A 22,915-nucleotide genomic window follows, 5' to 3' on the forward strand; every position below is an offset into this window, starting at 1 on the left:
ACCTCCCACGAGGAAGGATCAAGAAATATCATTGGGCTACAAGCCCTTCGGTTGTAACTGTGTAATTGTAAATGATTAGTTATTTGCCTAATTAACTATAATCATGAACTATAAGATCTGGTTTGCCCGTTCACCTTAAACATGATTGCATGTTTATCACCTAATCCTAGATTTAGAAAGGTTATCACTCTTTATTCTGCCATTGATTCAGCATTTCCCTGGACTATTGTCCAAAGATTAGGATTGAAAGATCAAGTGAGAATGAAAAACGATTTCAGGATTCTGTAATATGAATGAAAAATGAAAGATTGGATCCACCTACACATATCGGATTGAGCTAATTTTTTACGGAGCCCACTCATTTTTTTAAATTTTTTTTTATTGAACTGGAGTGGGCCCCGCGTGCCCGTTGGTACCCAATGAACCCATCAGTCCCAATAGACGGGTTCAAAAAAACTATACTCCCTCCGTTTCTTTTTAAATGTTCTGCTTCGTAACTCCAACTTATTAAAAAAACATTATCATTATACTTTTCACATCAACTTTTATTTCCACTTTCCCTACTACTCTCTATAGAGACATCATCATCATTACACTTTTACTCACTAAGAGCCCATTCCAGAAACTTTCTTAAAAAATAAGCAGCTTATTTCACATTTTTAAACTCAAAAATAATGTAAATGAAAAATAATTTTTCAATTTTTTTTGCATCGTAATCGAGATCTTTCAAACAAGATTCATATTGCATATTTTTAGATTTCAATAATTTCATAACATTTTAGCTTGAAATTACTTTCTTAAAAAATAAGAACTATTTTTGTGTTGCGGAACGGGCTCTAACTTTTCAAAATGAAATATATTTTTAGGAGCAAAATGAAAAATGTATCAACTTTTTTCCACTAACTTTACAAAATGGACATTCGTTAAGAGACAGCCCAAAATAGAATACTGAACTTTAAAAAGGGGACGGAGGGAGTACATATTTCTAACGCTACCAAAAAAAAAGTGCACATGTTTTATTGGATCAATTTTTTCTTATGCAGTCTTTAACCTGTTATTTTTTTTTTTTTTTTTTTCTTCCACTACCCAAAGGTCCCAAACACAACTTTAACGTTGGTTTGGACAGGCACCTGATACCATATAATTACCAAAGTCTGGAATGCGATCATGTAACAAAATGTAGCTTTCCCCTCAACACAGGTCTGATTCCAAAGTCCCACCACCCACATGGTCTGATTCCAAAGTCCCACCACCCACATGGAATAATAAAATATCCCTTTGCTTTCAGAGTTGTATTCAACAAGAAGAGAACTACGAGAAACCGATCGAATGCTTGAGATGCAAGAACCTTCAAACACAGGCAATACCAGACTTTCTGGCCTGCTATGTTGGGACTTCCCCATCATCTCTCTCTCTCTCTCTCTCTCTCTCTCTCTCTGGATGTTGCGCCATCACTGCACTGGACCTGCTTACAGCTTTCCCCATCCCAACAGCTGACTACATGTATGTTAGGTATAAAGCGTATAATGAAAGCACACCAAACCTGACACAACATATAAGTACATAACACAAGCACAAGCAGTTCCACGGGTCCAAGGCTCAATCCAACATTTCCATCACCTAAGGTGGTGTTTGGATTTGTGGAGGGTTTACAGCAAGGAAGGAAAAGCTCAAGAATACAAGAGAGAGAGACGTGAATACGCTATATTTACTTCATTGGTTCCGTATTTTCCCTTCTCTTCGTACATCCTTTCTGGCTTCTACAAAACCTTGATCCAAACACAGGCTGGTTTTAAGGATAAGAGGGAAAAAATGAAAATCGAAAAGAAATGTGATTTCTACCAATAATGACAAGAAGTTGATGAGTACATAGATTCTAGTTCATCTAAGAAACTGGAACCCATAGCAGGCTGGCAGATGCTACGACATCTAGACCTGAAAATCTGTTCTTTTACATTTTAAAATCAAGACCCAACCGCGAATTGTACAAGTTTATAAAGTACACTAATGCTTTACAAGATTTTGAGGAGTATCTGGTTTGGAGATGAATGCAAACTAATTCTATATGTCGACTGTTTTGACCTTTGAAAAGGGAAGATTACCGCATTCAGACACCAGCTGAAACCTCTTTTGCTTCTTCTTTTTCCTTTTCCTTCTGCAGAACTTGAGCCCTCTGTGCAGCAGCTTTATTCGGAACCAAAACCATATACATATTCTTATCTTGTAAGTTTATGGTCTCCTGGGTTGCAAGCTGCAAATTACAGCAAAAGACCAAAATGGGCTCAGACATAACAGATGGAAAAATCCACCAAAACTACAACCAGTAACCCATGTAATCACCTTTCAATGGGAAGGGTATATTGATCATAGTCATAGATAACAGATGGACAAACATAAGGCAAAAAACAAGGCCCCATTTCCTCGTTGGCATAATCACTGCAGAGGACTCTTAAGAAATTGTTTGGTCAACCAACCAGATCATTCAGCCCACCGGTTATGCAGCTGCAATTAGGTGTGCAGTAAGGTTGTGGGTTTAACTCCTACGGATAGTAATAAGTTCAACCTTCATAAGGGATTGGATTGGGATTAGGAACTCTTCTATCATGTGCCAAAAGAGAGAGAGAGAGAGAGAGAGAGAGAGAGAGAGAGAGAGAGAGAGAGAGAGAGAGAGAGAGAGAGAGACTAGTTTGGCTGATGGTGTCAACTATTTTGGAAAAGAACCACCCAACTTTAAGAAGCATTATAATTATGTCTTCGAACTCTCCAAAACAATTTCCGCACAATATTGGATTGAGTGTCTTTCGAAAATGATTAGTACTCTCGAGAATTGATTCTGACCGCAGCAACCAAAATAGGCCTCCGTATTGGATTGCCCATGAACCAGATAACCAATGGAGATTAGACCTGACCGCAACAACACATTTGAGAATCTTCTAATAAAGAATTGTTACATTGAAAATCAAACTGTGAGCCTCAAACACCATGGCAAGAGGTAAAACACATCAGGTAGGAATTGGATGAGCCGCTCCGCTTACCCTGCAACAACTGATTTGCTTTGTTGAAATTACTTCAATGTTATTTCACTAATATTTCTCAAAGAAGCATAATCAAGATCTCAGAGGGGGCCACTAAGTAATCCCTGTAAACTCTACATCCAGTTAGTGTTTTATTTTTTTTGCATCTAAATACCACAAAGAAAGAGGGGATTGGTAAAGGTGGAGATTCTTTGATTACCATACACATGGAAATACTCTTGCATGACCCGTAACTGATCAACTAATATCCACAAAAATGCTCAGAAAGACCAAGTGTGACATTTAGCAGCAGTTCAGAGAGAGACCAAACAGTAAATAGCACATTTTTATTCTACTGGGCAGAAGGGCATTGACTAATGATTCACATTGGGGGAGGGGAAGAAAGTAAACTCAGATCCTTGAATTTCTTTACACTTCAATCCAACCATTATAAATTCCCAACCAAGACAATACAAATTTCCAAATCTTACATTGAAGGTTAAAAAATCTATAAAAAAAAGAAGAGAGGATATTATTTCTAAACTGAATCCATTTAAGTATTTAACTATCAAAGCGAAATAGAATCGAGTACCTCCCCAATGTCGTTCTGAAAACGTTTAAGCAGCTCAACAGCATTCTTCCTAAACTGATTTTCACGGCCCTTCAAGTTCACCAAAACCTTGACCTGCAGAAATTGACTAGATGTCAGCACAGGAAAAAGGATGCATCATCTTTCGTATTTTGTCTCCATGGACAGATATATATTGGCACCACAAACAACCTTGTCGCCCTCTTTCAGAAACTTATTTGCAGCTTTTAATCTCACTGCATAATCATGCACATCGATGTTGTAACTGTCAACAGATTGAATAGAACTGATTAAAACAAGAAAAGAAAAATAAATAGTAATCAGATCCAAAACAATGACAAGTTAACCAAGTCATTGCTTGGTATAGGACTTGAATGTCTTTATGCTCAATCAGAGCACTCGAATGAACTTAACTAATCTATGATAGATTCGCATATTACACGACCCATCAAATCCGGAAATTTAGTTGTCGCCTTGTCGGATTCAAACTAGTACACGTGAACTACCCCATATTCACACCCCAGTGACCCATATAAAACGATGATTACTGAAACAAAAAATCTATAAATTCAAATAGAAATACTCACAATCTGACAGACTAAAACACAACCACAACAACTGCCAAAGAGAGATTCTTTTCCTATTCTTTTTTTTCATGCAATAGGAAAACAAGAAAGAGATGTCCCTTGGTACCCTCTCTCGTTGCTATTACTTTGTTCAACTGGTCTACGCACATTGGGACACTACCTCATCAGTTTAGAGGCCAAGAAATTCAGTAAAGTACATGTGAAATTCCCGTAAAAAGGGTGCAGTCCTGCCATTTTCCACCCATTTCGGACCTACTTCAATAATTGGATTCGTTCATATTGTAGAATCAGTTATTAAGAACATCCATGTAAAAAATAAAGTCGATTGGACACTGATTGATACCCGAACATAGCAGATTTATTTTGCAAAAAATGAATTGACCACACTACACGATAATTTCAAGAACCTTTTTTTAGCAGATAAATGTGCATCATTCAGGTATTGATTGATATCCAATCGACTTGATTTTTAATAGCCAACTTGAGAGAAGCTGTGTCCTTTGTCAACACCAATAAATTATTAATAGTAACAAATAAATACTAGAAAACGACAAGGCTGAGGTGTATGATCCACTCCTCTTGTGTACTCCAAATAACTACACAAATGCAAAACAGTAATTTAAAGTTATACAAGACAACATTATGTCGCTGAGATTTAACATGCAGGATCAAGTAAAATTATAACAAGAGATTACAAGTGAAATTGAGAGTCAAAGACCAAAATAACTACCCCATCTTCAGCTCCTTCAAATTCATACGGTTAGCTGTCATGCAGGTGCACAATTTTGTCAGTATATTTTCCAATAAACATCAATGTGAAAAACGGCAAACCAGAAACAGAAGAGACATTCACCAGTGCTTTTCTTCTGCTGCACTCTTTTCTTCTTTTGCAGTTCGTATTTATATTTACTGCAAGAGAAGTCGATCAATATGCCTTAATTGCACCACTCACAAAATAGATAAACAAAATATGAAACATCCATTGGAAACCAACTTGGATACTCTAATTTTAAGAGATGTGTCTCACGCCATGCCTAAGGTTTAATATTTGTTTCACAATGCATTTGCTCAAAAGAAGTTGTCCAAAATGGTAGTCTAAAGTAGAGGTGAAGTCAATCAAAAGCTTACAATAATATGCAGCAGATAATATAATCCCTATACATTGTACACAACATACTCTGAAGATTGGCCCACACTAATAGTATGTACTCCTCGAGCAGTTAAAATCAAATTCACCTAGGAGCGGGATCTTATCAAAGCATCAAAGTGGATCTACCTTACCAAAAACAAAATAACATATATAAGACATGACATCTAAATTCATATCACACCTGTAATTCATTATTTTGACAACTGGGGGATTTGCATCTGGTGATAATATTACCTGCAATTGAAGCAAAGGAATTCAGATCAAAATAAATGCTACCATAGTGTCACATGAGAAGCTCAGAAGGCAAAAACTATGACACAAGAAAGACAATTTCATAATGATTTTTAAAAAGCTGCAGAATTAGTAGACGATCCCAAGCATGTATGATGTATTGCATAAAAACATGGATCTCCAAAAATATCAGAGTTTTTAATCACTTCTAGACAACAAAGAACTGAGTAGTATATAGCTCTAAACTGTACCCAAACTGTCTGTCAACTTCCACCTCCTCTCCACCTAATACATGGCAACGTTGAACAATTTTCAAATGTTCACATAACTAAATGGAGCAAACCACCATGATGGAAACTAAGAATATGCGGCACCATGACCAACTTTACACCATCACAGTAAGGCAGTTACTCGAAAGATTATTCAGGTACAAAATATTTGTTTAGTATGGTAACAATAACACAAAATTTCCTTTCCACCAGAGGTAAAGGACATTACCAGGTCAAGTTCAGCATCTTCAGCCATCTGAATAGCCTCATTTTTAGATACTACACCCACCTACAATTGCAACAAATCTCAGCACAGAAATGAAAAGTGCATTACAAATCAGTCACTCAAAACACCAACTTTATGAATAAACACTAGAAGTTAAGTACTAACCATATTCTGCTTCTGATCAATTAGTCTCACCGTAGCAGACCTATTTCAAATCACCACATTGACAAACGCTTCAATAGCAATTTCAAGTTCATGACGGATTCAAAATAACCAACATCACTACGTTCTCAATTCGATTATGGCCCTTTTGATTGGCCCGGTTAAACAAGGAATTGAATACAATTAATTTCCCACATATGAATGGAAAATCATGATCGAGGGCGGGAGTGTAAATGAGGATTGAGTGCGGGAGTGAAGGTCCTACTGAAGAATTATGTGACTTAGCTCATATCCGGTCAACAAAAGGGGCATAGATACAAAATACCCATACATTATTACCCAAAAGAAAATACCCATACATTATTACCCAAAAGAAAATACCCATATATCCTACTCTTAATTCCCTCGGAACTAATCCAGAAAAGGTACTCATTCTACTACTACCCCACGATATTGGCCAATCAAACAAGACCTTAAAATTCAACATATCTATTAACATAACACTACCTGATCGAGGAAATATCAAGAACATCGTCCTCGTCATCATCGGAGGCCTCTTGCCTCGACCCATAGTCATCCCGGGACGAACCTCCGCCGCCACCGCCCCCGTACCGGGCGGTGATGGAGGTTCTGAGGGAGGGGGATTTACGGTAACAGAGGCGGAGTTCAAAGATATTGGAATTTAATGAGAGAGAAAGTGGTGGTGGTGGTGGTGGTGGTTTGTGGAGTCTGGAGAGGAGAGAGAAAGTGGAGGTGGAGGTGGGTTTGAAGGGGAAGGTGCTGGTGGTGAGTCTAGCCATGGGGAGGGAACTGGTGCGGGGTATAGATGTAAATTCAGATCTTATCCATTAATTTCCTTCAGAATCTCTCTGTGTGTTCCTCTTCTTGTCTTTCGTCCTCGAATCATATCACTGCTTGCTTGCTTGCTTCTTTTTTTTCTACTACGGTGAGATGTGTTCAGATCAACTTCCGCACATTTCGATTATTTAACTCATTGGTCTTGTTATTTGGTTAAAGGCAGTTCATCCACGTCGGGACAAGTAAATTTACAAAAAATTATTCTACTTTCTTGTGGCCTAATCCAAGAACCGAACCTAGTCAATTGTGTTTGTGGAAATCGAACCCGGTTAAGGCAGGTCATCCACTTCAAAATTAGGAAATTCACAAAAAATTACTCACCTTTCTTGTGCCTAACTCAAGAATCGAACTTAATCAATCGTGTTGCGGAAGTCAGACTCTAGTCAATTGTGTGTGGAGAACAAATCTACCGACCATCCGGAGTAACCTTGGGCTCATATACCCTTTCTTTTCCAATTGTGGATATTAACAATGGGCTGCGTTATTCTCCATATTGGTCCAATTAAATTTGGGCTGATTGGGTACAAGAGAATACTCAAGAATTTTGTAGTATTAGTCCAGTGGGCTCAAAATGAAACTGGACAAATTCTGATGCTTTGCTTTGTCGAGCTCTTGATACGATGATCCAAACAGCTCATGTTATAGGACCAATTAAAAAAGCATTTGTGAAAAAAATTGTTTTCATCAAATATTAAAAGGTAATTAACTGAAAGTGTTTCAATATGACTTATTTTGATACCTATCATTTTTTGATCGAACCTTTTTTTTTTTTTACGATATCGTAATCTCACGATAGTCTATAAGAATTAGCTTTTGGAATCATCTCATTGTGATCCTGGTATGCCTCTTAGGCTCCATTTTTTTAAACATTTTTCTCTAAAGCTTTTTTCCGGTAATTTTAGTAATTTTCTTTTATAGTTTTTCATCATATTTCCGGGTTAATCATTCTTCTGAACGAGATGAATCAGAAAAGTTCTTGAAAATGTGTAACAATGTTGAAAAAAAATTTATATTAGACGATACTTTAGACCAAACAAAAAAAGGACAGTTGTTTCAATTTTATTTTATTTTTTGTCTTTAGTGAACCTTTTTTGCTTTTGCCCAAAATTTTTACAGTAACTTTTTAGAGGGGGGATTAGTTTTATGGAAGGATTATTAGGCCAAAATATCGCTAATATATTGTTTATCTACCCTCTTCTTCTTTCTTTTTTTGTAAATTAAGATTCGAATATTCGTAGCCTTCTTATTATTGTTTGGGGGAGAGAGGTGAGACGATCAGATAAAATTAAAAAAAAGGGGAAAATAACGGCTCATGACGTTTTTTGATAATTAATACCCGTCAAGGACAAGTTAAGAACATTTGTTAATGCAGAAAATATCATTGGCGGGTATTAATTATCAAAACATGTCATTGACCGTTATTTTCCAAAAAAAAAAAAAAAGGTCAGACGATCAGTTATAATTAGCTGCAAAGTCGCTGGTTAAGGCCACACTTTTAATGTTAGCGGCCAGGCTTAAGTTGTTTGCAAGCACATGGTAGATATTTGCGTCCAGTGTTATATTATTAGCGGCCCCACGACTAAAGTGTTTTCTGTAGGAACGCATTTGCAAATGTTTGCGTCCATGTAATGATAGTTTGCGGAAATGGCTTTAAAGTTTGCGTCCGGACCTATCATAAGAGCGTGTTTTCTAGGCACGCTTTTCAGTTAATTACATATGGATATGGGCCCCAAGTTTTCTCTCTTTGCATATGTTCGTTAAAGCGCTTTCTGTAGGAACGCTTTTGCAGAAGTTTGCGTCCATGGCTTTAAAGTTCGCGTCCAGGCCTACCAAAAGAGCGTGTTTTCTCGGCACGCTGTTCAGCTAATTACATATGGGCCACAAGTTTTCGCTCTTGACCTTTTCTTCCTCGCACCGTACGACATATCTTCGTCCTCTCTCTCTCTCTCTAGTCCAGTTTCAAACATCGGACGGCGGCGATTGAGGGTAGTATTATGCAGGCTGATAAGACGGTGGTGAGCTTGAGACCTGGTGGTGGTGGCGGCGGCGGCAACCGAGTTAGCAGAGTCCTTGCTTCTTCTCTCTCTTCCGACCTTCCACTCCTTCGTCCCCATGGCGCTGCCCCTCCTCCTTCTCGCTCTCTCAAGGTCGGTACTTTTCTTCTCTCTCTCTCTCTCATTCGGTGAACCTAGGGTTGCTTTTCTTCTTCCACAGTTTATTGCAGTATTGTTTTTCACTTCGCACGGTTTCTGATTACTGAATTTGCGCTCGTATGATTTAACATGTACTCATAACTATTAAATTACAAAATGTCTGGGACAAAACACCGGACATTTTGGGAAGAAGAAATGTGAAGACTGAATGTTTTGTGTTAAAAATTACGCCTATGTTATTGTGTATTAGATATTGGTAGAATTTATGTTACTTAATTACGACTTCCCTGTAAATATTTCCAGTGCTGCCACTGATTGTGCTGTTGGTGGGAGTTGGTTCAAGCCATTCCCGAGGGAGTGCTTGTGGATCTCCTGTGTGAGTTACACATGTTGCATACTCGTCTAGATCCCTTTTGTCCGGCTCCCTAGGAGTTAGGGCTGCTTTAGTCAGGTCATGTCAAGGGACGGTTCTCAGGTCAGTGCCAAATTGAAGTAGAGTTGTAGTTGGTGTTATCCTTGATGGGATTATGAAAACCTTGGGTAGTACCGTAGTATTGTTAGATCACCAATGGTCTTAAAAGCTTAAGCTGTTATGAAACAGATATAACAATGTGTATCAAACTATTCTACACACTCACATGCAAATTGCTTGCACATTGAGATGCAAACATCCATACATGGGGCGATATTGAGTGGAACTTTGGGAGAATCAAAATCGGAAGAGGGAACGATGCAAAGAAAGAGACTCGAACTTAAGACATTCTAGAAACCAATGGTGTGATACGTTTTAGATCACTAATTGTTCCAAAAGTTGAGCTGTTAAGAAACGGGCCTAAAATGTATATCTGTGGGTCGAAAGAGTACATAGTTAGTTTACGTTGATGGATTGTACCTCAGTAATCAAGTTTTATCCCTATTGATTTCAGGTTTATTTAATGATTGTTTGCTTATGTGTAAGTTATCATGGGTAGGTTTGATGCGAATATTTTGTGGGAAGGTTGTTGGTTTCTTGCATAGTTCTATTAGTTTTAATTCTGTAGGAGGAGCTGAAAGAAACAAAGGAAATATTGCTAATGCGTATGTGCTAATTTGAATTATAAAAATGCATATGATACTATGATACCATGTATCTAGATGCGGTATTGAAGTGGAGAGTTGCAGAATCCAATATCCTAGTTCTTGGCTGGGCCCTTAAATTTGTATCTGCTGTAAATGTGAAGATACCATAGACTGTTGGGTTTAGGTGGGGAGGCAATGACTATCTGATTGCCCATTAAAAACCTATGTACATGAAGTCTCATCAATAGGATGTTACTGAAACAAGAAAGTTCGTGCTTGTAATTGCATGTGTTACATGGACTCTCGTGTATGGATGTCAGGTACAGCTACGCGTCTAAGCATCAGATTTATCTACCATTCATATCAAGGATATACGGAAACACGCTGATATAATTAAAATTATAAGAAGTTCTTTTTCTCTATTAAAGGTTATTTACTAGTGTCTTAGACATTTTCAGAATTTATTGCACATTACAGGAAATTTGAGCTAGAAAATATGCTTTCTGTGTTATTGTCTCACTATATATGTCCGATGCGGATCTCATACCCTTTTCTGAATGTCAAGTGTCCGACGTGGATGCTTTGTTACATTTTGAAGGATCCATGTTACTTAGGTAATGGCACATGGCAGAATAAAGACTGCATTTGCAGTGGATCTACGTAGTGCTGGAAAACAGCTGTCTCACCAATCTCGTAATGATAAATGGAAGTTACTTGCTCATGATTGTTAGCATGGGTGCATAAACCCTTTTGATAGATGGTATAAGTTCCAAGGGGAAGAGGTGTTAGTATGCCTTCCACTACTGTCAGATTTGTACAGGCTACCAAACTGACATATGGTATATTGGCATTATTATTGATGTATATACTTAGAACTTAAGATCTTCATTGGATTGATTAGGTGGTACGGGTGGATCAATCTTTGTTATACTTATTTTGATTCTTAAGGAAAACAAAGAAAACATGCAAGAGATTATTGGGGTGCTTCAAGGGAACCCGCGGCTTTGCCCAATGCAATTGTTGTTGATAGTAATTGTTCACTGCCTTTCTTTATTAACGAGTTTGCTTAAATAGAAACACTTAGAAGGATTAACCCTGAAAAGTATGAACAACCTAACAAAAAGGTATTCTGTTGAACACTTTGACTTGTTCAAACTAAAATCCATGCGGCCATGTCAAGCACTAAACAAAGAAAATATAAAACTCAACAACTTCTACTCCTAATATTACTCGTTACATTAGGTTCCCAGATATTCTTATTTTCTTGACAATGTTAACGAGATATTGGACTGTCATGGAGATATTTTGGACTGTTCTGGAAACTATGTCTTGTGCGTGGCGAGTTGCTGTTGTGGCATAAACGTAGATAAGCAATTCATTTGGGGCAAGAGTCTATTTAAGTTCTCAGGTTTCCTTGTTCACGTTATTCGACCATGGAATATAGTATGGTACCATGTAATGTATGCGATTGTACACAATGTATGGCTCTTAGTGCAGCATCGCAAGGTAATCCATAAATAACAGGTGCCAGTTTTGCACTCTCCATTTTTTTAACATCTACGTTATTTTGTGTTATTTTTCCTTTGTTCTATGAACAAATTAGACGTAAAGTTGTTGACTGTTAGTTTTCTTGTTGCAGACTAGAGATTCCTGGTCTGAGGGTTGTGAGCGTGTTCGGTACACCCGAGACCAGCTGTTACAACTTCGAGAGGTAATTTTTCATTTTGATGTGTACGTATTACTAGTTTGGTACTTGTTGGAAAGGTGTGTTTACTAGTTAATTGACCATTTCTCATTGATGTTATAGCTTGTAAGATACTAAGATGCCACTGCAGTCTTTTATGTACTTTCTTATGGAACCCTTATTCATATTCTCATGTTTTCCCCTTGATGGATTGCATGAAGAAGCGAATTGGGTGTATGGTCATTCTTATCAGAATATCAGATACCTGGAACCAGAACAGGCCAATGTTCTTCGCTGTCCATTGATCATCACTGATACTATTGCTACCTTTCTTCTTGTTATCTTTCACATGAGTAATCTCATGGCAAATTTTCTTTACTCTGGCGGACATGTTTTATTGATTGTGATTTAGAACAACATGTTCGCTAGGTCTTATGTTGCATAATGGCTATATTTCGATTCTGTTGTTAAATCCTTCTCCTTATCTGATTGTTCTGTGCATTCTCTTTTAGATTGGTTACATCCCTCAGGATATATTGAAAATCAAACGAGAAGTTGAAGCTGAATTTTTTGGTGAAGATCAAAACTGGGTTCGTGGAGAAAGCATTGTAAGTTCTTTCCTTTTGTGATGCTTCTGATCTGACACGTTCGAATAAGCAAAATGATTGATTTCAATCATTTTGATTTTGCCATCTCAGTTAGTGTAACAAAATTTCATTCCTGCAGCTGCAAAATCAATCTCCGATTAGTTATTCTGAGCCAGACAGCCGTGATTGGCGTGGTCGGTCGGCTCCAGTTCCTACATCTGGAGAGGAGAGATCCTGGGAAACTATCCGAGAGAATAGAGAGTTTCGTGGTCAGTTTAATCACCAAGACCAACTGAATTTGCAGTTTGCAAGGGCACAAATCTCTTCTAACCAAGGGGTAAATAATCGGCGTTGAGAGAATTTGATTGTTTTCTATTTGTCACACCTTTTTAGAACAACTCTTAATTTTTCTTTTGCTACTTTCGTGTGGGATCTATATGTTCCTTTATATATGAAGTATTTAGTTTGCTATTACCTGAAATTTCACCTCTCGTAAGAGTTGATGATTAATGAATATCAATTGGTTAATGGATTCATTGGGTTGTAATGGGTGCTTAGACCACAGAGATTAATAATGGGGTTCAATTGTTTATTATTGTCCAACTCTTCCCATCATTTGGTTTCGGTATTGCTGTTTGTTTAGTCAAAAATGTATTATACATGCGAGATCCTTCATTAGTGCATAATTGTCTACTTGTATGGAGAGTACTCAAAGGTCAGAGTGATCACCTTCATGTTTCGGTGAGAATCGGCTTCCTTATTATATCAGGGGTTACACTTCTCGCATCTACATCATGCTCTTCCTTTGTTGTCCCTATTCTTTGCTTTGTGTTATTACATGGTTTAGTATGAAAAGATGTATACTCCTCTTTTGGAAGAACACGAACCTTATTGTAGCTTGTCTCTCTGGAACATGGGTCAAAAATGTAATGACTTGACATGAGACAATAGGGATGAGCTCCTTTATGTGAGTCTTTTGCATTGGCAGATAGTAGGAAAAATTGTATCCTTTACCCTATTGATTCTCAGTTTCTTAAAGATCAATTACAAATGTGACATGATTTGAGTTGGACATGCAATTGCAAACCATGTGCTGCATTCACCTCTGTATCTAAGGTTACATTGGCTTTTGATGCTTACAATATGAATTTATTTTCCGCTTATAAGTTCATGTTTGGAGCAAGTATAAAATATGTCTTTTCAATGAAGCAGGCCAGAGCTGCTGCTGCTCTAATTAAGGCTGAGGTTCCATGGTCAGCTCAAAAGGGGACTTTGTCTGAGAAGGATCGTGTCTTGAAGACAGTAAAAGGGTACTTATTCTGCAGATCTTATTGTGTGATTTCCAGAAAAATGTCCCAGAAACCATTTGGAACTTACTGTCTATAAACTTCAAGAAATTATAACGGATCATGAAATTCTAAATCTTTTCCTTTGAATTAGGTGAATCCAAATATGTGATTACCTGCTAGATTTTATGGCCGCTTCTAAATGTGGGGCGAGTGTCTATGTTGAGACCTTAGTAAATACTGGTTCAATACTGCAATCAGTTAAGTGTTACTTAGGCTCCATTCTTCTTAACTTTTTTGTATTTTTCGTTTTGTGTGTTTTTTTTTTTCTTCTTTTATTTTATTTTGTTTTTTTTGGGATTAGTCATCCGTTTTGACAAGAGGAGTATAAAAAGTAAAATTTATGATCAAAAGCAAGAAAAAAAGGTCACTATAGACAGAAAAAAATACAAAACAGCTGTCTTTTTCCGTCTGAAGTGTCATCTTATGTGAACTTTCATCAACATCAGTTCATGTTTTTATACTTATCCGATTTGTCTCATTGAGACGAATGATTAATCCTAAAAATTATGAGAAAAAGCTAAACAGAAAGGTATGGAAAATGAAAAATATCAAAAAAAGTTCTAAACAAAAAAAGTCAAGAAGAATGGAGGCTTAGATAGGTTTTCGTGGAATTAGGCTTTCAGAACAGTTTATAGTGTTTCCTCATACTTATTTTAGTTGAATAGTAACATGCAGTTGCAAGATTACTGCTTCTGTTTAGTTAAGTTTCACTTATTTATGGCATGTGAACCATTCTTGTACCCGTTCGTAGTTGTTCGGAGTGTTTGGTAGCAACTAGCAGGACCTCAGGGCAGTTGAAATAAATAGCTTAGTTAGTCAGGTATATTTGTCTGTTCTGCGCCACTATGATTCAAGAACCCATTGATAATGATTACCAACTTTGGAAACTACACGTAGAATAATTTGAGTTTACTGAAGCTTGCAGTTGGAGGATTGATCAATATTGTTATTTCAAAATTTGGCACTTTGTATAACATTTTTCTTTCAACAAGAATGAGTTCAATTCACCTTATCATGCAGCCTAACTGTACTGGTTTTGCTATGTAGGATACTGAATAAGCTGACTCCAGAGAAATTTGATCTTCTCAAGGGTCAGCTAATTGATTCTGGGATCACAACAGCTGATATTCTGAAGGTTCCTCCTTTTTCCTCATGTAGTGTTGTTTTCAGTATATTTATGAAGGCTAATGAGTAGTCTGTTTGCAATGCAGGGGGTTATCTCCTTGATTTTTGATAAGGCAGTACTGGAACCAACATTTTGTCCTATGTATGCACTGCTGTGTTCGGATCTCAATGAAAAGCTCCCACCTTTCCCATCTGATGAACCTGGTGAGAAAGAGATCACGTTTAAGCGAGTCCTTTTGAATAATTGCCAAGAAGCATTTGAAGGTGCGGACAACATTAGGGAAGAATTAACGCAGATGACTGCTCCTGAGCAAGAGCTGGAACGTAGAGATAAAGATAAAATAATTAAGATTCGGACTCTTGGAAATATCCGTCTAATTGGGGAGCTTTTGAAGCAAAGGATGGTGCCAGAAAAGATTGTTCATCACATAGTTCAGGTTCTGCCTTGAGCTCCCACTTTAGCTCCCTGCCTCCCTCTAATAGAAAGATTGTCTTATTCTTGTTTGACATGTGACGCAGGAGCTTTTGGGGCATGATACTAAGACCTGTCCTGAGGAGGAAAATGTAGAGGCCATATGTCAATTCTTCAACACTATTGGTAAACAACTTGATGAGAGCCCTAAGTCGCGGCGTATCAATGATATGTACTTCAGCCGGTTGAAAGAACTGTCGACCAATCCCCATCTGGCTCCACGACTTAGGTTCATGGTTCGTGATGTTATTGATCTTCGTGCAAATAGTTGGATTCCCAGGCGTGAAGAGGTAATGTATTATGACTCATGCATACTACAAGTGAAACAGAAGATGTAAAGAGTACCACTAAAGCAGTGAGGCGAGACTAACTTTTGAAGTTTCTTCCATCTTGCCTCTTAACTTTTGCAGGTTAAAGCCAAAACCATTACTGAAATCCATTCGGAGGCAGAAAAGAACATGGGGTTGCGTCCTGGTGCTACGGCAGGCATGAGAAATAGCCGCGGCATTGCTTCCAGTGGACAGGGGAGTCTCAGCCCTGGCAACCATCCTGGCTTTGGGGGTATGATGCCTGGAATGGCCGGAACCAGGAAGATGCCTGGCATGCTCGGAACTAATAATGACGACAATTGGGAGGTTCCTAGGTCCCACTTAATGCCAAGGGGTGTCCAACCGCCCTTGATTGGGAAGCCTCCATCATTGAACTCCAAATTTCTGCCTCAGCCCAGTGGCAGCATAGTAGGTGGCAGCACTAGTGCTCTATTGCAAGGCAGTGGCGGTGCTCCTGCCCCTGCTACTGCTCGACCTGCCCTGACAGCAGCTGGGCCCCCCGCCCCTACGCAACCTATGCCTCCTGCAACTACTTCTCCAGCTCCTGAGAAAACGATGGCTAATCCTGAAGATCTTCGGAGGAAAACAGTTTCCCTTTTGGAGGAATACTTCAGTGTCTTGATGTTGAATGAGGCATTACAGTGTGTGGAGGAATTGAACTCTCTGGCTTACCACCCTGAGGTTGTGAAAGAAGCCATTGCCCTAGGGCTGGAGAAGAGCCCACCCCGTGTGGAACCAGTTGCGAATCTCCTCCAGCACTTGTTTTCCAAACAGGTCCTTACTGGTCAGGACATAGGGACTGGATGCTTGCTCTATGGATCAATGCTGGACGACATAGTGATTGATTTGCCAAAGGCACCTGATACTTTCGGCGAGATTTTAGGGAAACTAGTTTTGGCTAGTGGGATGGACTTTAAAGTGGTAAAGGAGGTGTTGAAGAAGCTGGAGGATGACTTTTTCCGAAAAGCTATATTTGCTGCTGTTAAGAGGATTGTTGCTTCTAGTCCTTCAGAGCAAAGGGTACTGAACACTCATGCACCTGATATTGAGGCTTGTGAGAGCCTACTCTAGGACGATTTCTGTAACCTCGTGTATCGAACGTCCAGGGCCAATGGCCGCATCAGTGTGATAGAGTTGGAGCTGGTCAAAGAAACAGGTGAATTTTATTGAGCTTTGTATATTATTTCGAGGTCGCAGTTACGTATTGACTGGAGCTAGAGAGCAAGAGAACAACGCCCTGAATTTTGAGCTGAAGTGTGCCCAATCATGTGCCATATTTTGCTCGAGGTCATTGGTCCTTTTAGGACCGCGATTTTGTATTCGTAGGTTCTTCTTCATTTTTGTTTGTTATCTAGGTTTGTTGACCACAAGGAATTTAATTTTTTCGTTTAGCCCGGCTGTTCCTAAATGACGATGGAGGATGCTCTATTCGTAGATGACAATACTCTCCCATGTCGGAACCTTTCGTATGAGAATTCAATCTTGTATTATTGTCACTTGGCTCGATGCAAGTTTTACCATTTTCCTGCCTCTAGCATTGATGGCCCTTTTGTTTTTGTAACATTAAGTTGATGTTTTGAATGTGACTGTTGTTTAATCGTCACCAGACATCAGGCTTGAAATAATTCAAAAACCAAAAACTGTATGTTGACGTTTCATAAATCAGAGGATAGAAAAGATTGTCCAGTATCCGGCATGGGTCTGTGTGTTTGACCGTATATCGGTATATATGAGTATCGGATTTTATTTTGTTTTTGATCCTATATGAATATCGGATTGGATCATATATCAACAACGATAAAGATGTCTGGTGTTTTGTTTCTGTTTACACCCATTAATGGCCAGAAACCCAGAATATTATTTTTTGGGCCTTAGTTACATTTATGGTGGACCACGATTAGGCCAAATTGGATTTGGAAAGGGTGAAAGGGATTAATGGGCTGCATTAATATTTGGAACAGGGCTTAATTAGTTAAGGCCCAAATTAGTTTTCAGATTTGGGTCCATTCTTAGGCTTATTCTGCCCAATTGAGTTAAAGTCCAGATTAAGTTCAAGTCTTGGCCTAACTAATCAAAACTTGGACTAGTTTTTCAGGCCTATTTAGCCTAATAAAGCCAAGATTTGTTTTTTCAGATCTGGGCCCAGTTTTTCAGATTTATTCAGGCCTGAAAATGAAGAAGTCAAAAAGGCCATAAGTTGCTTAGTCATGCTTGGGAAGCAAACTGCTCACAAGCAGCTCGAAGGCTTAGAAGGTTCCCACTAGCAAGTCTAAGCAAGTTGCTCACAAGCAGCTCAAGGCCTGAATGGCCGTCATCCTTCAAGATGAAGCAATGACACATGGCATTCATGCAGCCCATATGGCCTAAGCAGCTCAATTAGGCCTGCACAAGCTGCTCACTTATGCCTGTTTGGTCTTTGTTGCACGAGAAAAGAGGGCACAAGTTTCAAAAATTCTCTGTCTAGAACCTTCTTACATAAGGAACCAACTTAGAGCCTTCAAAAGCCCACAAGGGACGAAAAGTGGTTGAAAAGTCTTCTCCTTTACAGAAAAGTTTCGGCCTTTAGCCTTAAAAGATCCCAAAATCATCCTTTTCACAAGTACCTATGCAAAAAGAGAGAATAAATGCCTGAAATAGTTTATTTCAGGTTCTATTTCAGGCCTCAAACAAAGCTTATAGTCGAAGTCTTGGAGTAGAAAGCAAGGCATGGACACATGTCAGCCATGCAAGAAGACACATGTCAGCCATGCAATTAAGCACCTCAAAGCCATGCAAGATCTATGTTGCTGCCTATAAATACCAAAATTGAAGACCTTAGCAAAGGGTCCCCAACCATCAAGCCCGCGGCTTATGCAAATCTTTCAATTATCTTTGCTTTCCGTTTCAATCTAGTCCAGCCTAGATTTTATTTCCTTTCATTTTCTTGTACCTAAACTTTGTTAAACCGTTAATGAAGTTCTCTTAATTTTCATTGCACCTTGTTTCTTTTTCATTCCATTTTCCACAACGGTTGGGAAATTTTAAGTTCTTATCCCGCAAAGGCAAACCTCGAACCACATACAGCCTCGCCCCCTTAGGTCGTATGCAATCGCTCTAGAAGAAAACAGATTTAAGGCATTCAAGCCTTAGCACGAAGTTGTACTGCAATCCAGTCTTGTACGCCCGCAACACAAGCCAATCTGGTTTTGCTCTTTTTGAGGAGAACAGTTACATTTTTTTGGTTCGCCTAGGTCTGACACGTTCGGATAGATGAATTCACAATGCGTAGGACATACGTTACCGTGCTGGATGTGGTATTATTCAGCCAGTTACTATTAATTCGATGGCATAATGTATGCTATGGTTTATCCCGTAGAATTACGAAATCGATTCACTATTAGTTCAATGTGATAGTGCATTTCTCATAGATTTATACATCTATTCACTATGAAATAGATGGACTACTCTGGGTCTGTTTGGCCGCCTCATTAACTCATTCTGCATTCTCAATTTTTGGCTGTTTGAGAGCTGATTATGGAATGAGTTGGTTATTCATACCTCTTTCTACAAAAATTTACTTTGCAAATATCGTTTAAACACTTTCACGAATTTTTGTGATGATCTAAAAATTAATATACTTCACAATCCAAAATATAATAGCTCCGCAGCACCCCGTAATGGGAAGGGGGCTACTATTGGCAAAAAAAAGAGCAGCGTGCAGCAATGCGCAATTTCACCGTCCAAAAGTGTATGAGACGATTCGGATTTTAAAAGAACTCTTCCAAGGACATTTTTTAAAATGTGAACCACTGAATGCCGAGACGGACGGTGAGATGCGGCATAATTGCACGCTGCTGTGTTTGGGAAAATTTCAGTCAATTTTGACACCCAACTGTGCAGCATGGATTATGGGAGGCTTTAGACCATTGTTGTTTGTGTGTGGTTTCGTCATTTTGACTTTTTCTTGCCAAATTGGTCAAACTTGCACTACTTTTGTCCTTATCTTAGTTTGTATTCCCACTGGCAACCTATCTCACCCTTTCTTTTTTTGTGTCCCACTTCGGTCGGATTTAATCAAAAGTAGGGTTGATAAAGGATCCGAACGAGCCGAGTAGTATATTAATCAAGTTCGTTTTGAAATCTTGACATGTTTCAAAGAATACAAACTAGTTCGTTTACTAAAAGAGCTTATCTCAAATGAACCTAGTCGATCACGATTCACAAAGTACCACACTGTAAGCTGAACGATTCCAGTAGTAGTTTTTCCAAAATTGATGTAGTAGTTTACCGAGCTTCAAAATAATTCAAGCTCAGATAGTTTAGATAAGAAACTAATCTCTTATGAGCTTTTTTAACAAGGAGAACAAGAGCTCAAAATGATTTCTACACTCCCCTTTCAGTCATTCACAATCTTTTTGTTTTGTTTTTATCCACATAAATTTACGATATTGTCCTCGAATGTATGGGGAGGTAAATTGAAGAAAAGGACAAAATAGTAAATTTAAGTGGATAAAGACAAAAAAAAAAAAAGAGGAGTGTGGATAAAGAAAATATAGAAATCAATTCCAAAACGTAAAGTAGTGTTAAATTATGGATAATAAATTAATGAAATTGATTTTCTACACTTTCCTTTTTATCTTTTTTAAGTTTATTATGATTCTTCGACAACTACCCACTCGCATTTTATGAAATATCTGCCCTGCTTCATCTCTGATTTATGTCGGTATATGGCTGGCTCCCTCTGACGAAGGTAAGAAGAGGCTTAACACATTACCCACCATAAAGTATAGTTATTTCTGATGCGAACCCCTCAAATCTAGATTTTCTCAGTTTGTTCTTCAATTGACAATTATTCGACAATCCTCAATTTTTGGCAGCCGTTGGGCGTCATTCGGCAAAGGTTTGAGGAAGGTTTTTTGAGAATAAATGGGGAGAGATAGATAGAGAAAAAAGAATAGTTAAATGAAGAGAAAACTTATTGAAATCGGACTTTGAGAGAGAGAGAGAGAGAGAGAGAGAGAATCTGGAAATTCCAAGTGAACAAAACCTTAGGTTTCTCGATCGCTTTTCCCTTAAGGATTTAAGTCTTTTCATTTTGGCTTTCGATAATATACTTTTTTTCACATCAGTCTTGACTCTAGTGGTAAGTGTTCTACTTTTTACCTTACATGTGTCGATTTTTCATTTTGGTTTTAGTATATACTTTTATCAAATTTCATATCACCTTTTGGTTTATGAGAGAAAAGATTCTCTAACGAAAATTGCATGTCTCGCATTACATCACACGAAAGTTCGTCACATAAGAGGATCTAGATTATTGGTTAAGTCGCATTTTCCCAAGAGAACTTAATGAAACTTTTCTATTTCTAATTGGACCATATTGACTAAAATATAAGGAAAATGATATTGACACTTCAAAAATTGATAGAGGCACTCCAAAAAACAAAGGAAAATGGTTTTGGAATTACATTGATTTTGAAGTACCTGCATTAATTCTTGGAGTGCCAATATCATTTACCAAATCCAATACTTAAGAACTAAATTACGGAAACCTGTACTTCAGGGTGCAAACCATAATTTAAGTACTCACTAGTTTCCACGGCACTGCTCACAGAACCAGTCAACCTTTTTTTTTTTTGTTTTTTATGGTCAGGATTGTTCAGGTCAGCTTACGTGAACCTAAACTAATCTCCTCCCAAGCGACCAATTGCGACCCAAGAGTTTACAAGAAACTACTTTCTTGAAGCGTAACTCTAAGAATGGAACTCTAATCCATTATTTAAAAAGCAAATCCACCGAACAACCGGACTAACCTCCGAGCCAGAACCAGTCAAGCTTTCGGTGCTATTACCACGTGTGGTCCACTCACCCACCACACCCACCTCATTAATTAAACAATATGGTTCTTCTCCACCGGCCCACTACCTTATTGTTATCGTTATCTCTTTTTAGACCACATCTCCCGCGCAATGTCCATTCATTACCACAATATACACTTTCCTCCAAAAATCTGTTTGCTCATCCCAAGAAGACATGACGCCAATGAAATGCCTCCTCTCTGTTTCATTCCTATTTCTCATCTTTTTCTCCCAATCTTTCCCCACTTCAGCTGTCTCTCTGGGCCAGTTCTTAAGCCTGCCTGTCCAACAGGAGAAGTCACAAGCCGACAGTGGCAATTTCTGTTGCTTTCACAATCGCAAAATAAGAGTCCAGATCAAGAGGAGGTCAGGGGGGGTCAGGTACGTGCCCGGGGTCGGGGGAACCCGGGCCAAAACAGGATCCGCTCCGGCAACTCATAAGCGAATTCCCGCACTGCTCCAAGTGCTTTCCCTTGTTGGGTACTCTGTTTTGTTTGGTTTCTTCTTGTCCTAGTCTTCCCCGCAAGTGGCTGTTAGGTGGAGCACCGCCACGTTGTGCTCGTGGCCACGTTCCAAAGCCTTTATGGATTCCCGTAGAATCCGTGCTCATGGGTCCCATGTGAATATTTGGCGGTAGAGAGCTCTGGAGTACCATGTGAAAGCGCTCTTCATAGTTTTTCATGCCGTGGCTAATCTTCAGCCTTTGTGTGGATTATGGGTTGGTGCAGTTTAGGTTCGTCGGGCTCTATTTTGTATTAGTACGTGTAGTTTGAAAGGTTTGTTATTTCAAGTAACGAGGGACCCTTTTTTAATTACGTCAAACAAAGATCATGAATAGGTTCTGTTGGTGAAGTGTTTGCGTTCATTTGTTGAAGGGTAAATGTTGAATCTGTTCATCCTTGGTCAGCAGCGGCCGCTCCAAGACTTTAGTTCATCGGTGAAAAAATTACACACATATATTGTACACGAAACTTTGTGTAAAATACACATATTTACGTTTGTATGAAATTTTATTTGACCTAGTTTATTTTGTTTACTTGAACTATGGTACCTACTTACTCACAACCTTAAGTGATTTTTTTTTTTCACTTACTTCGACTATGTATGAATGATTTTAGTGTCGAAAATATTAAGAAAAAATACAATTATATAAAAGGAAAACAAAATTTTTAGTGCCTTTTAATTTTGGGAGGCTTAAAAATCCATCCTCATTCCTTATCCAACTTAAGTACTC

At 38.4% G+C, this 22,915-nt stretch overlaps 2 protein-coding genes and 1 non-coding gene across 4 annotated transcripts; 2 read left to right on the forward strand and 1 right to left on the reverse strand.

Annotated features, from left to right (window-relative positions):
* Window positions 1-1,813: 1,813 nt before the first annotated feature.
* Window positions 1,814-7,195, reverse strand: LOC131303281 (translation initiation factor IF3-4, chloroplastic-like). The gene is made up of 9 exons (XM_058330079.1): window positions 6,736-7,195; window positions 6,232-6,271; window positions 6,070-6,129; window positions 5,522-5,574; window positions 5,044-5,099; window positions 4,921-4,954; window positions 3,796-3,868; window positions 3,607-3,699; window positions 1,814-2,251 (listed from the first exon to the last, which is right to left on the reverse strand). Exons 1-9 carry the CDS (start codon window positions 7,026-7,028, stop codon window positions 2,108-2,110), a joined length of 846 nt encoding a protein of 281 aa, XP_058186062.1. The 5' UTR covers window positions 7,029-7,195; the 3' UTR covers window positions 1,814-2,107.
* A 1,805-nt stretch (window positions 7,196-9,000) lies between these two features.
* On the forward strand, window positions 9,001-17,340 carry LOC131303288 (eukaryotic translation initiation factor-like). 2 transcript variants are annotated; one of them, XM_058330097.1, is made up of 9 exons: window positions 9,001-9,233; window positions 11,938-12,009; window positions 12,495-12,590; window positions 12,709-12,906; window positions 13,782-13,879; window positions 14,966-15,053; window positions 15,130-15,480; window positions 15,563-15,805; window positions 15,926-17,340. In XM_058330097.1, exons 1-9 carry the CDS (start codon window positions 9,081-9,083, stop codon window positions 16,913-16,915), a joined length of 2,289 nt encoding a protein of 762 aa, XP_058186080.1. In that variant the 5' UTR covers window positions 9,001-9,080; the 3' UTR covers window positions 16,916-17,340. The 2 variants fall into 2 exon arrangements, with proteins under 2 accessions (XP_058186080.1, XP_058186072.1); XM_058330089.1 differs by having other exon boundaries at window positions 9,017-9,233; window positions 13,779-13,879.
* LOC131309334 (small nucleolar RNA snoR103) lies at window positions 10,428-10,532 on the forward strand. Its single transcript, XR_009194969.1, has one exon. It is a non-coding gene; the product is annotated as a small nucleolar RNA snoR103 (small nucleolar RNA).
* Window positions 17,341-22,915: the final 5,575 nt, after the last annotated feature.

Source organism: Rhododendron vialii, chromosome 1a (genome assembly GCF_030253575.1).
Source record: "Rhododendron vialii isolate Sample 1 chromosome 1a, ASM3025357v1".
Classification (NCBI taxonomy): domain Eukaryota; kingdom Viridiplantae; phylum Streptophyta; class Magnoliopsida; order Ericales; family Ericaceae; genus Rhododendron; species Rhododendron vialii.

Bases quoted from the DNA above. Each gene is read 5' to 3' on its own strand.
- LOC131303288 (XM_058330089.1), top strand. From the start codon at position 9,081: ATGCAGGCTGATAAGACGGTGGTGAGCTTGAGACCTGGTGGTGGTGGC. The intron at 12,907-13,778 runs GTAAATAATCGG...TTTTCAATGAAG, and splicing joins AAATCTCTTCTAACCAAGGG to CAGGCCAGAGCTGCTGCTGC. The intron at 15,054-15,129 runs GTTCCTCCTTTT...TTTGCAATGCAG, and splicing joins CAACAGCTGATATTCTGAAG to GGGGTTATCTCCTTGATTTT.
- LOC131303281 (XM_058330079.1), bottom strand. From the start codon at position 7,028: ATGGCTAGACTCACCACCAGCACCTTCCCCTTCAAACCCACCTCCACC. The intron at 6,130-6,231 runs GTTAGTACTTAA...TTGCAATTGTAG, and splicing joins TTGATCAGAAGCAGAATATG to GTGGGTGTAGTATCTAAAAA. The intron at 3,700-3,795 runs GTTGTTTGTGGT...CAATTTCTGCAG, and splicing joins TTCTGAAAGAGGGCGACAAG to GTCAAGGTTTTGGTGAACTT.